We start from the raw sequence: 13,729 nt of genomic DNA, 5'->3' as shown, positions 1-13,729 counted from the left end.
TTCCAGACTTCCTTGTGGCCACACTAATCAGTGGATGGAATAAAGGTATGCAAAAGTGCTTCAGGAAGGAGACCAGACAAAACCTTCTTGAAGCTCCAAACTCCTATTTGGAGACTCAGGTTTGAGGAAATTTCTTTGATTTGCAATATGAGGGAGGGAAATAAAGCCCAGGCAGTGCAGCATGAATTATGCATGGAGTTTATTGAAGGTACAGCTGAAAGTCTGGAGTAAGCGAAGGGTAATAACTCTGTTCACTTACACATGAAAAGCTTTAACTCCGTCTATTGCACACAGGAAAAACAACACATGCATTTAACTACAGAAATATAAGGTGCTCATTGGGGTGTAATTAAAATCTGCTCTACCAAACGCAATGTAGCAACCTGGACCAATTTGCATAAGCATTCCCAACCCTCTTGTAAACAGGAAAAATTGGATTTTCTTCTGTCATTAAAGAAGTAAATTACAGCTGCAGCTTTGTCTTGGACAATTAAATTGTGGCTTCTCTCTCTGAAGTCAGGATGACCAAATTTTTCATCCTTTTGCAATAGCTGCATTAGATGTATCTACTGGAAAGGGGTCAAGCAGTGAAGGGTGACTGAAAAGCCAAGATGATGAGTAGAGACAGGGATGGTCTCTGGAATTAAAATCTCACCTGGCTGAGGGGGGCAGGGGGGAGTTTCCCCCGAGAAAAACATCCGGGAGAGGGGTGGGTTTTGTCAGGCTAAGAGTTTAGGCAGAGCGATGTCCTAGCGCATGGTTGTGTGATCCCTGTGGCTGTCAGAGGGAGGGGGAATACTGTTTTATTGCAGAAATGCTGATTATTATAAAATCTGGCGTGCCGGGCCCCACCGGTCTCTACCGGGTCGTCCTGACCACGCGCACGGCTGTGCTGAACCGGTTGCCGCAGACCCCCGGGGCCCCGGGGATGAGCACAGCCCCGGGGCCGCACTGCTCCACGCCCGCGCACACCACGTTGCCCAGGTTGCCCAGGTTGCCCAGGTTGCCCAGGTTCCCTAGGTTGCCCATCCCGGTGGCGCACTGGACCCCGTCCACCCCGGTGAGCACTTCCCTCCCCACGCAGCCCACCGCGCTCCTGGCCCCGAACCCTGCCCCGACCTTGGGGACACAATCCACGCTCCGGGTGCTGAACCCAGCGTTGCCGAAGGACGAGACCATGCCCAGCCCCGCGCCGGCCGCTCCGGTCTTCACGGTGCATTTGCCTCCGATTCCAGACAGGGATCGGCACTCCCCGACCGTGCCCCCGCCGCTGACCACGGCTGCGGGAGAAGAACAGGCTCGGTCACGCCCAGAGCAGCGAAAACCCGGCTTAAAATGAGTGCTACAAGCTTAAAAAGCTTGTAAGGAAATCAAGACGGGGTTCATTAACTCACCAACGCTCACAGGGTTGCCGGTGCATATCCTGTCAAGGAAAGAAATGTCTCAGAGATGTATTTAGGGACATATTTCTCAAATTCACAGTCAAATAGAGCCCAGCCACTGCCTCCTTAGAAACCTGACATGTCCTACGGCTCTTTAGGTGCACCCTGCTGAGAGGTGCTCGTCCAAATTGCCCGCCAAAGCACTGCAGGGTTGGGTCCCTAATTCCACGGTCAGCTAATAGCCTATCCTCTTTTTGGATGACAGTGTGACCCCCTCTGCACCCAGTGGAAGGGAAAAGGGACCCTGCTCCCCTCTGCAGCCCTGGGTGCAGCATTTCTTTCTCCTCCCCTTGTCTTTTGCTGATCATCCTTACAAGGTGCATCCAGGGCTGCTCCTACCTGCTCTCTTCTCCCTCCAGCAGCGTCCTGTATGTGGCAATCTCAATGTCCAGGGCCAGCTTGACATTGAGCAGCTCCTGGTAGTCCCTGAGCAGACAGGCCATCTTGTCCTTGGCCTGCTGCAGAGCTGTCTGCAGGTCAACCAGCTTCTGCCGGGCATCCTTGAGGGCGCAGTCTCCTCGTTGCTCGGCATCACAGATGGCTGTCTGCAGGGCTGAGATCTGGGGACAGCCACAGGAGGACATTCCCACAAAGTTTCAGTCAAGTAGAGTAAAGCCCAAGGGCAGGGATACCTTCCCCTAGCCCGGACTGCTCTAAACCACATCCAGCCTGGCCTTGGACACTTCCAGGCACAATTCCTCTGGGCAAGAGGGCAGCCAAGGGTGATATTAAGGGGTATCTCCACAGCGTTGCTCATCTATTCCTCAGCCAGGAAGTGCCAGAGAGACAAGATTTAGGCTGGACTTGTGGTGGCCAAACTATTTGGGATGAAGGGGATGAGATCTGGTGGCTGCAGCCTGGTGGGAGCCCACAGCAAACACTTATTCTGGTACTGCCAAATCAACACACTTCTTATTTGCAAAGTGAGAAATAAATCTTTCTTGTGTTCACAAGCAGCAGATGAGAAGTTAAAATAGACCTAAGCTGGGGCAGAGGGTTCTTTGCAGCTCCACAGGGTGGGAGCTGGTAGGACAATGTCCCTTGACAGAGGAGCTACACTCCCAAGTGGATCCATCCCTTCGTCCTACCTGTTTCTTCACGTTGTCCGACTCACACTGCAGCTTCTGGATCATCCTGTTAAGCTCAGCAATCTCACTCTGGTTGTTCCTCAGGTCATCACAGAACTTGCCCCGGCTGCTGTGGAGTTCCTCCAGCTGTTGCACAGGAAGGGGATGATGTCAATGCACCCAAATCCCCCTTCCCAGGGCTCCCACCTTCCCGAGAAGATGGAAATCTCTGCAGCTGCACCAGGTTGGTGTCCCCAGGGCACCACCCAGATATGGCCTCAGTCTGGATAAGGCAAGATTCTCAGGAGAGTCCTGGACTTGCTGATCTTGGAGGTCTTTTCCAGACTCAAGGTTCTATTATTTGCCCTTTGGGAAGCAGTGATGCTCCTCAGAGAGCACGAAGGGGACATCTCTGAACACTCTGATCTGCTCTGCTTGTACTGAAATGTCTCAAACCACACTTTTAAGGTTGGTTTGTGTTTGGGGTTTTTTGGTACAACTTTCTTAAGCAAACTGAAGCCAATACACAGTGTGAGACAGGTTAAAGTTGCATCATGGAGGATGGGAATGGTCTCGGGAATGGTCTCAGAAATGGTCTATCACAGAAATTAATGGAATACTCACCCTGGTTTGGTAGAAAGCCTCCACCTCGGCCTTGCTCTTCTGGGCAATCTCCTCGTAGCAGCACTCCACACTTTTGATGATGCCCTCCATGTCCAGGTCCCGGCTGTTGTCCATTTGCACGATGACAGAGGTGTCACACAGCTGACAGTCCAGCTGAGCCCTCTCCTGCAGGACCAGAGCATCAGTTCCATTCCCTCAACCAGCCCCAGCCAGGCCAGCAGCAACCCCAGCCACAGGGGTCTGATTGGAGGAGGTTCTCCCCTGAACTCCCCACATTGGGTTTTCCAGCTGGCCAACTTGTGTCCAGCAAGAGGTGGCAGCTGGGACCTGTTTTGGTGGCACAACATGGGATGGCTGCATGCAGTTCCCTAAGGAAGAGTGGGGAATCCTGATGAAGCAAGCCACTTCTGCATTCCTGGCTGTGCCAGTGCTCTCCTGGATTGGGAATCCTCATGTTCTTTGAGCCCCACTGACTCCTACTGAGGGGGTTTAGCTCAAAAAGGTGTCAATGCAAAGTGTCCCCTCTGTGTGTTTTGTTAAAAACTTGTGGGATTTTAAACAGAAGTGTTATTTTCATAAAAATATTTTGACTACTGAAAAAAAAAGTGCTAGAAACATTTAGCCAACCCAGGGATGATTTGAACTAGAATTTGAGAGGTTTTCAGGCAAAATATCCCTCCCCTTGTGGGCAGCAAAGTAGCAACCAAGACACTCTTTGCCTTCCCAAAGTAGGTTTGACAGCATTGCTATCAAATACATCTACAAGACATAGTTTTGGGCTGCAGTGCCAGGATTTTCAGAAAAGACACCTTTCCCTTCACTCTTGGTGTAAGACTTGGGTGGGGAGGGCAGGAGATGATGCCTCACCCCAGGGAGCAGATTGGGCCAGGTGCTCTTACCTCAGCGTAGATGCACTTCAGGAACTCCAGCTGCTGCCTCAGGAGACCCACCCTCACCTCCAGCTCCTCCTTGGTCAGGTAGAGACAATCCACATCCTGGAGAGATATCAGGCATTTGGTGAAAAGAGGTGAAGGAACGACTGTGGCAAATCCCAGGTTTTCTTTAGATTAGGAGAAAACCCCACTATTTCCAGCCCTTAGCGCTATGTGCTGAAAACCTCAGAGGGGCCCTCCAGATTCCTTGAGTTTCCCCCATTTTGGGGCATCACGCTGTGCCATGGTGCCAGGACCCCCCACTTCTCCCACTGACCCCAGGCCCAGGGCTTGCCCACCCTTATCTGGCCCTGACTCACCTTCTTGAGCACCACAAACTCATTCTCTGCTGCCGTGCGCTTGTTGATCTCATCTTCATACCTGCAGGAAAGCAGAGCGGGGGATGCTGAGCCCTGGGGGTCCCATCTCCATCACCCAGCCATCCAGACCGTGGGAAATGAGATTTCACTTTGCACCTCATTTTTTATCATTGTTTTTGCTTCATTGCTGTTTCTTTCCCCCTCACTGGGTTTTACTCAGCAGTTTTAGCCATGCCAGTGGTTTGGGTGGCTGGAGTCAGAGGACAGAAAATCCAGCCAAACCACCAGAAATGCAAAGCTGGAGGCTTGGGTTGCTGCTTCCAGCCCTTCTGCTTTGTGAGATGTTTTTCCAAAGCATCCAGGACTGTGCTCAGAGTGTTTATGGGGAGACTGGCCAAAATGCCCTAGGGGAAGTTCAGGAGCTTGAGCAACCTATGAAACTCCAGGGTGCAGGGGGAGCACAGTCAGGGCATAATGAATCAGTAATTGGGACCTGCAAGAACTTTCACAAGATGCTGATTCTGTGAGTTGACCTGCTCGATGGTGGCTCAGCAAGAAAATAAGACCTGAAATTATGAACTCTGGGGAAAGTTGATCCAGTGACCTTTGTGGCTTAGCAGAGCACACAGGGAGATATTAAGGAGTATCTACAGCTTAGATTAAAGAAAAGAAATTCCCACATTCCCTCTGGGAAGAGAATGAATCCCAACATGATGTGGGTAAAGAGTGGAGTGGAGAAAATTGGCTGAGGGTTTTGTTTGTTTTGTGGGAGTGGATGGCACTGGGGAAAACATAAGCACAGGTGGTGGGGAGATTTGATATGGCAAACCTCAGGGGTGTGCAGGAGGCAGAGGAAGAGTGGTTTCCTATCCTGCTCCCAAAGAAAACTGGGTTTGAAAACATCTCCCAGTCCATCTCCAGTGCAGCACTGGATGCCCAGTGCAGGAAACTTGCCCAGTACTGCGGTGCCTTGCCCTGTGTCCCAGTTTGTTGACCCATCCAGTGCAATTTCCTTAGATTCACACTCAGGGACACCACCCAGCCCAGCAACATCCGCGTCTGCAGCTTCCCTGTCTGTGACTTACTTGCACTTGAACTCCTGAACCAGGTCCCGCAGGCACCGCTCCTCGTTCTCCAGCCGCTCACGCTCCCCCATCACACACTCCAGCTGCTTCCTCAGGTTACAGATGAAATTCTCAAACACGGGCTCCAAGTTTCTCCGGGATGCTGGGAGCACATACTGCTGCAGCAGCTCCCACTTGGTGGTCAGCACCTTGTTCTGCTGCTCCAGCAGCCGCACCTGGGCAGGGAAGAGATGGGAGACTCAGGTTTTCCTGTCCCAGGGCTTCTGTACTTCCCAAAGGGAAAAGGGGAAATCAGATCTGAATTGCAAATGGTCAGGTGCTGCTGTCTCAAGGGGTTGAGTGGGACCAGCATCTTCTCTGAGCTAAACTGGTCCCACCCAGGACTCGAATCTCAGGCTGAGCAACATCAGTGCCTTCACTCTGCATGGAGACCAAGCCTGGGTTCAGCCAACGCTTGCTCAGCCAGACACCTCCACTCCTCCCCCAGAACTGGATCCTCGGCCTCCCTATGGGCCCAGGGCAGTAACAAGTCTTTCTCAGCACTAAAAGCTCCATCCAGAACCTCATTTGGATGCATCTGATTTAAACTCCAATCGTGAATACTTATCATGCCTTTCCACTTCTAGATTAAAGGGCTCTCTAGGAGCTTGATGGGTCATGAATAAGTCATTTTACAAATGGGAAGAAGCAGGAGTTGCTGCTCCTGGGTGGATTCAGTTTTTCCAGTTGCAGAACAACTCTCCAGGAAAATCAAGATCAGATCAGACAGAGCAGATTTTCTTTGCTGTTTGAAAAATTCTTTCCCATAACAGCTCTCTAAAGAATTATGAAAACCCTTAAATGTAGCAAAGAAAACAATGAAAAATTACATATTTTTAGGAAATCACCAAATCATTTTGTACACAGAGCGGAGGGACAGAGAAATTAAAATAGTTCCTCCCATTTTAGTTAAATTCATCCTTCCACATCACCTTCATGAAACACAAACTATTTTAAGAATGCAGAAGTCCTTTGGAGTTTATAGATTTGTGAGAGCAACATCAGATTATACACTTGAAATAAAATTTCCTATCCTTCAGTGTCTTCATCTCATCACTCACAGGTTTGGGTTTACTATATCCCTGGAGCTGGTCCTGACCCCTTTAGCAGGTTGGTAACCATCCAAGGGTACAACACTGGTGGTGTTGCCTTGGTGAAAGGCTAAAATCCAGAGGGTCTCCAGGCCAGGACCACCATGCCTCATAAGAAACATTTCAGTACCAGGGCACCAGGAGAAATAGCTCCTCATGTTGTCTGTGGGACACGTACCCTTCAGAGCCGAGGGACACAGGGTGGGGAAAGCAGGGTCTCACCTTGTCGATGAAACAGGCAAACTGGTTGTTGAGGTTCTTGATCTGCTCCTTCTCGTGGGTCCGCACTTGGCACTCCTCGGGGTCCACGCCCACGCACAGGGGCTTGAGGAGCTCTGGGTGGATGCTGACGCCACGAATCCCCTCGGACCTCCCTCCGCTGAGGCCAATGCCAATGCCACTGCCGTAGCCCCCCATGGCCACGCCATCCCCCAGGCCTCTGTAGCTGCCCAGGCCCCCGAAGCTGGCACAGTTCCCAAAGCCCACGACGGTGCCAAAGCGGCCCCCGCCGTAAGCGACACCGCAGCGCCCAACGCCGGCACCACCGTAGACGCCGCTGCGGCAGCTCCCACCGAAGGAAATCCTTTGCCCTCTGCCCAGGTCACAGACACTGCGGCTGCTGAAGCCACCGATCCCACACCTCCGTCCCACGGGCTGGCAGACGGAGGCCGAGCTGCTGTTGGCCCTGCCCAGGCCACAGACAGCGGATGCCGAGGAAAAGCCTCGTCTTCCCAGGATGGAGCCAGAGGTGTAGCACTGTCGGCTCATGGTGGCTGGGGTAGGTGGGCAGTGACGGCGACGTGGAGGAGCAAGAGAGGAGCAGGGACTGGAAGAAGGAGATCTCCTTTAGCTCCTCTGAGGCAGAACCCTTCTCCTTATATACATTTCAGGAGGTGCCTCAGATGCAAAAATTTAATTTATCCACTGGGTTTGGTCTGCCTGGCAGCAAGGAATGGCTTCCAACATTTTAAACCCACAGCAAACACTTCTATCTCATATGAAATAATGTGGAAATTAAAATAAACTGCTTTGCTTGCAAGCTTCAGTTTCAGGACTTATATTTTACTTAATTAATCTGCTTCCTTATTGTGTAATTATAGTTTAGCAAAATAATTCAAGGGGTTTTTATTCATGGCTTGTTTACGGTTTGGTTTCACCACAGCGTTTAATTACATTTCAGGACCTCCTGCAAAATGTCGTGGGGATGCCGCCCCTTTCAGGATCCATGGCCAGCTCCGGGCAGCCTCTTGAGCAATGACCGCTGCTGACAGGGAGAGGGAAGGCGGATCCATCCCGGCTCAGCACTGACGTTGTTGGGAGCGCTCTCGTAAGCATTTATTCCTTCCTCTTGTGGGGATGGCTGTGGCTCTTGGAGACAATTCGGGTGCTGACCGTCAGGATGGGGTTGGTGGTTTCCGTATGGATGGAGCAGGAACCGCGTGAGGTGGTGCTGAGGATGAGTTTGGTCATGGGGAGGTTGCTCTGGGAAACTGAGGGTTCACAGAATCATGGATTTGGCTCAAAAGGGACCTTAAAGTTCATCTCATTCCACCCTCTGCCGTGAGCAGGGACACCTTCCATTGTCCCAGCTTGTTCCAAGCCTCATGCAATTGGCCTTGGTCACTTCCAGGGAGGGGGCAGCCACAGCTTCTCTGGATGACCTGTGCCACAGCCCAACGGGGCTTCCACTGCCCCTTAGCATACCTGAAATTGAAGATAAGGCATTTCTCGGAAATGAGAGTGATTTATTACTGAATTATGTGCTCAGGGAAAGTGCTAAATTTTGAACATGGGCATGATGGGACCAGGACACACAGCAGATTCACTGGAACAGGAGAAGTAACAAAGAAGGGAAGTGTTACAATCAGGTTGAGAAATGTCAGGTGGAGTGAAGGTTTTCTCTGGTCACCCCTTGACACACCTTTTTGACATTAAATCTGTCCAGTAGTATCTGGTAATAAGAAGGCATTGTCCCATCTTAATAAAAATCCTTAAAAAGATTTTTGAATTTGCTTGGAAACAAAGTTCCTTTTTTGTCTTAAAAAAGAGGTCTAATCACAGAAACAAAAGGGATTGCAGAGCTTGCTCTGAGAAATCTTTACATCTTTGGTGGGGCAAAATTAACTGGTTCTGGGAGGACTCAGTGCTATTGTCAATGTGAACTGCACAGGAAGGCAGGAAGAAGAATCGGGATATTTAGAATATTTGTGGAGTATTTCCTGGAAGGATCTTTCTTTTTTTTTTTTTTTTTAATTAACATATCTCATAATTGGTTTAAATGAAAAAAATGCTATATTTAATTATAATCATGTAGTGGTTCCATTATAGCTATGTTGGTCTGAGTATACACAGATGCACATTTTGCAATGAGAGGTACTTTCATAGAATTGTGGAATCATGGAATGGTTTGGGTTGGAAGGGACCATAAAATTCATCTCATTGCAACTCCCTGTTCTGGTCAGAGAGACCCTTCACTCTCCCAGACTATTCTCATTCGCAGATAGCTGGAGAAATCAAAGGAGCTTTTGGGCACCATGCCCTTCATGTCACTTCGAGGTAACCCAGGCACTGGGACCTCTTGCATGTAAGTGAAAAGAGAAGAAATATTTTGGAGATGAGTTTTATTTTGAGCCAAAGCATTGGTGCAATCCCTGGAGAAGACTCTGGGTGTGTGAAGCCAAACATGGAGCACTGCCTGGGGACAGGGTGTTCACGGATAGGACAAAGCATCACTGAGCCCTTAGGGAGGTCCAGACATGACCTTCATGAACTTTTTTAGGCTGGCACAACGATGGGCAAGCCTAAAAGAGGGAGAAGCCAGGCTCTTGTCCTGCTTTCCATGTGGCTCAGCCCTGCACACCTGCGGGATCAGGAGCAGCTTCTGCTCTGAGCTCTGCTGCCCAGCAGAACCACAGAGACACTGCATGTCCTCTTTATGGCAAGAAAGACATGGCCCTTTTCCCTTGAGGACAACTTTCCAGTTTTTCCAGCTGTGAGAAATCTGCATCTGGCTGGGGTCAGGTCCCAGTTATCCCCCGTATCTCTGCTCAGCCACCATGGAGTGCCTTGCACCACATGGGTGACACACATTTAGGGCTGTAGACATTCCAAACCCCGGGTTTTGTTGGAAAACAGGGAAAATGCTGCTCATGGGACAATCACCCTCCACCAGCTGCAAGCCCTGAGATCCCTTCTTGTGTATGAAGAGCTGTTGGGCTGTTCCTCCACAACAAACCTGATCTTCAACCTCTGGCTCCTGCTCCTGTCCCTAAGAGGTGGCTTTTCCAGGTGCCCAGCCTTGCACATCAGAGGAAGTCAGTCCAGGGCAGCACCTGTGGTTTGCAGCTGCTGAGCTTTCACAAAGCCAGTTCAGGGTCACATGGTGGAGGTTCCACCAACTTCAAAGCAGGAAGGACTCCCAAGGGATTTGGGCTTCCCAAGAGAAGGTTTGCAATGGATTTCATGCACAGGTTGTCTTTCTTGAGATCTTTTCATGTGTCCACACTTTGTCCTGGCTGGTTGTGGGTGAGATGGTGTTGGCAGAGAGGGACCCAACCTTCTTTCCAAGGAGGTCATGAAACCGCTTCTCTCAGGGATTCATCTTTGATTGAAACCTACAGCTTCCACCCAGGTTTGCAGGGAAAACCCCTGAGTTGCTTGGCTCTAAACATTCCTTGAGCTGTGGTGGCTTTCATGAGACTTTAGAACCTTTGAGATTTGCATGTGCCCAGATAAATTCATTCTACTTAAGCACCTACTAAACTGGGACCTGCTAAGCCACCCCTGCAGACAGTGAGAGCCTGGGGGCATTTCCAACCTATTGTTGGGATTCTGGGTGAAAAAACCATCCAACAGCCTCCTGAGTCTGCTTTGTCCCAGTGAGAAGAGCAATTTTTAAGACCCTTTCCTTGAAAAACACAGCTGTCAGGGCTGGTGCTGGTGGTGTGCTCCCTTCCTCCCTGCAGGCTCAGCAGTTTTTGTGGCTCCCCGTGGAAGGGACACAAAGTCACCATTAAAAGGGTTAATGAGGCCCCCAGGACACCTCCCACTGGTTTTGCTGGTCCTGCTCTCCAAAGGTGGCTGTTCCCCATCTCTTAAGTGCAGCTTGATTCTGCTCCCACATCAAAGCAGACAGGGATTAGTGGGGACAGGGGTAGAGATGATGGTCTGAAACTGGGAACCAGTAACCTTGCTCCACAGCCACTCCTCACCCTCAGCCTAGGTCGTCCCCATCCATTTATGCTGCTTTGGGGCAAAGAGATGGAAAAGAATTCCTGAGGTTTCTTCCAGGCTGTTCCATGATTCCTGCCCATATGTACCGCTTGCATTTGAGGTGTTTCCAGGCACAACTTTCCCAAAACTTCACCCTTCCTTCTGCTGGACTGTGGGTGACCCATGTGGTCCCATCACCAGTGTTGGGGTGTTTAACAGTCTGCTCAGAGAACAAAGTGAGAGAATAGGATCCACTTGTGTACCCTGGCAGCCAGGAGGGACATCACCTTCTGGGGGCACCAGCCCAGCCTGGCCCGGCCAGGGAGGAGGATTGTCCTGCTTTGCTCTGGGCTGAGGCAGCCTCACCTCCATTTGGGGCACAGATTTGGGTGCCACAATATAAGGAAGAGCTAAAGGTGTTGGAAAGGGACCAAAGAAGGGGGAAGGGGATGGGGATGGGGATGGGGATGGGGATGGGGATGGGGATGGGGATGGGGATGGGGATGGGGATGGGGATGGGGATGGGGAAGGGTCTGGAGGGGCCACATGAAGTCAGCCTGGAGGAGACTGAGGGAAGACTCCTCGGGGGCTGCATCTTCATCTTAAGGGGCAACTCTATCTGAGCAGGGACAGGCCCCAGGGAACAGGAGCTGTGTCAGGAGGGTCAGGTTGGATACTGGGAAAAGGTTCTGCCCGCAGAGGGTGGTCAGGCACTGAACAAGTTCCCTAGAGAATAGTCATGGGTCCAAGTCTGCCAGAGCTCCAGGAGCCTTTGGACAGTGCTCTCAGGCACACAATTTTTAGGATTTTTGGCATGTCTTGTGGAGGGTCAGGAGCTGGACTGATTTGGGTGTGTCCTTTCCAACTGAGGATATTCCATGGTTCTATAAAATGCCCCCCTCACGGTGATGTCTTGTAGGAATATAAGAAGGTAAAAGACTTTAGAAAGTTTTTATTTTCCTGTGTGTCTTGCTTTTTGCTTGTATGATACAGACAGATAATAAATCCTAAATCTGCAACCAGTCAGGGTCCCATCCCATTTCTGAGATGCAGACCTATCTGGCAGAATGTCTCACGTGAGGAACAACCTTTTGCAAGAGACAAAGAGGTGTCATACCAACCACCGCAAGTGTCCACCCCCTTTGTAATATTCCTCCTTTGCATAGGAATTTGTGAGGAATTTTGACATCATTCAGACAACTTTGTGCCAGTGCTCGGGGCTGAGGGACCGCAAGGGCTCCAAGTAATGGGGTGGGATCAGAGTGGTGTTGTCAGGATGAAAGCAAAACAGCCAGAAAGGAACACTGGAGAGAGTCACCCTGTTGAGAATGAGTCCCCCAAAGGCACAAGGTGTCCACTGGAAGAGTTTTTGGGGAAAGGTTGGCAAAAAATCTCCCATGGGGAGTGCATCAGATGTGGAGGTGGGAAATAGGACTGTGCTGTTTTACAGGATAGTTGTCTCGTCTCTTCCATGTTACAGATGGTTTTAATCAGAAAATGTGTTCCTTCATGCACAGACCCAACTGGGGACTCCAGAGGTGCCTTCTAGCAGCTGAGTGAAAGGGGAGAGTGTGGGAGGAGGGAAATTAACCTCAGAATTTCAACTAGTTCCCATCGATAAGTCTGGAAATCTGTCTGTGTGTCACATCAGTATCTGCAGTACCACGGGGAGGAGCTGCTCGGTGCTTGATGTAACAGAGTTAATTTTGCAAACTTTTGTTTTAGAGTTTTCTTTAAAGCAAAAATGAAATGGAGACGATGCACAAATATTTCATGCTGTTTGCTGGCAGCAGAGCAGAGAACGCTGAGATTTTATCAGCAAAACAATCTCTGTGTGAATTTAAAAGTGAAGAAGGACAAGAAGAGGCACTGGTTAGAGAACAAAGCCTCCTCACAGGCCATGTAAAAACAACTCTGCAAGTGAGATCACCAGTAAATAAAAATACTTCCAGCGTGGGAGTCCTTTACCTAAATTCAGATGCCTAAAAATCGGGCACCAAGTTGAAGAGAGAGACCGTGAACAGCCAATGAGAGAGCTTGGGATCATCAAGGAAAAGATTGTTTTCTAAAGCCACCATTGCAGGAGACAGGAGTCAGCAGGGTCCATGGAGGGTCCCAGAGCAGTTGTTCTTATCTTCCACAGCTGCCTCAGCAAAATAAAGGAACAAATTTGAAGCAGAAGAAATAACAATGGTGTGGTGAGCACCTATTCATTAAACTTCCCAGATGGACACTCAGATTAAGGAGATGACAGAAAGCTGAGCTTCTGGAGGACGTACCTATTACCTTAATGAAAGGTTGGAGTCACTTTTGTGATTCATTTTGTCACCAACATGCAGAACACCTCGGTGTGTCACCCCAGCGGTGGTAGCTCAATGTGTGTGCTGTGTGTGATGGTTTCTCCACTGAAATAAGTGGAGATAAAGGCAGGATTTGTCCTGGAGGAGTTGGCAACCACCTCCATTGCAGCCCTAATACTCAGGAACACCTGCTCCAACGTTCCCTAAAGCCCCAGTGCCCTGGAGCAGCCAGATGGAGCTTTGGGCTCTGCACTCTTTATTTCCCTGGCTCAGCAAAGCCTGCAGGGTTGGAACCTCCATTTCCCGAGATTAACACCCTGAATTGCCACAAAACCACACGTTCCTGGAAATGCAGCAAAGCAACAGTCACAGCACCTCTGGAGTGATGATCCCTCCCTCCACTGAGCAAGGTCATGGAATCATAGAACCACGGGATGGTTTGGCTGGAAGAGACCTTAAAGCTCATTTCATTCTGCCCCACTGCCATGGGCTGGGACACAATTCCAGTTCCACTACCCCAGCTTCTTCCAAGCCTCACCCAGCCTGGCCTTGGACACTTCCAGGGAAGGGACAGCCATAGCTTCTTTTGAAGGTGCAAAGTCACACTTTGATTTCAT

The 13,729-nt window shown here is 50.1% G+C and overlaps 1 protein-coding gene across 1 annotated transcript; it reads right to left on the bottom strand.

The window, feature by feature from the left end:
* Positions 1–392: 392 nt before the first annotated feature.
* Positions 393–7,368, bottom strand: LOC135287815 (keratin, type II cytoskeletal 7-like). Its single transcript, XM_064401033.1, has 9 exons — positions 6,823–7,368; positions 5,471–5,685; positions 4,386–4,446; positions 4,033–4,128; positions 3,134–3,298; positions 2,531–2,656; positions 1,782–2,002; positions 1,395–1,423; positions 393–1,280 (listed from the first exon to the last, which is right to left on the bottom strand). The coding sequence occupies exons 1-9, from the start codon at positions 7,366–7,368 to the stop codon at positions 859–861; spliced, it is 1,881 nt and encodes a 626-aa protein (XP_064257103.1). The 3' UTR covers positions 393–858.
* Between the last annotated feature and the right edge of the window lie 6,361 nt (positions 7,369–13,729).

Source organism: Passer domesticus, chromosome 31, assembly GCF_036417665.1.
Source record: "Passer domesticus isolate bPasDom1 chromosome 31, bPasDom1.hap1, whole genome shotgun sequence".
In the NCBI taxonomy this organism is placed as follows: domain Eukaryota; kingdom Metazoa; phylum Chordata; class Aves; order Passeriformes; family Passeridae; genus Passer; species Passer domesticus.
This window is presented reverse-complemented; position numbering and strand designations above follow the sequence as displayed.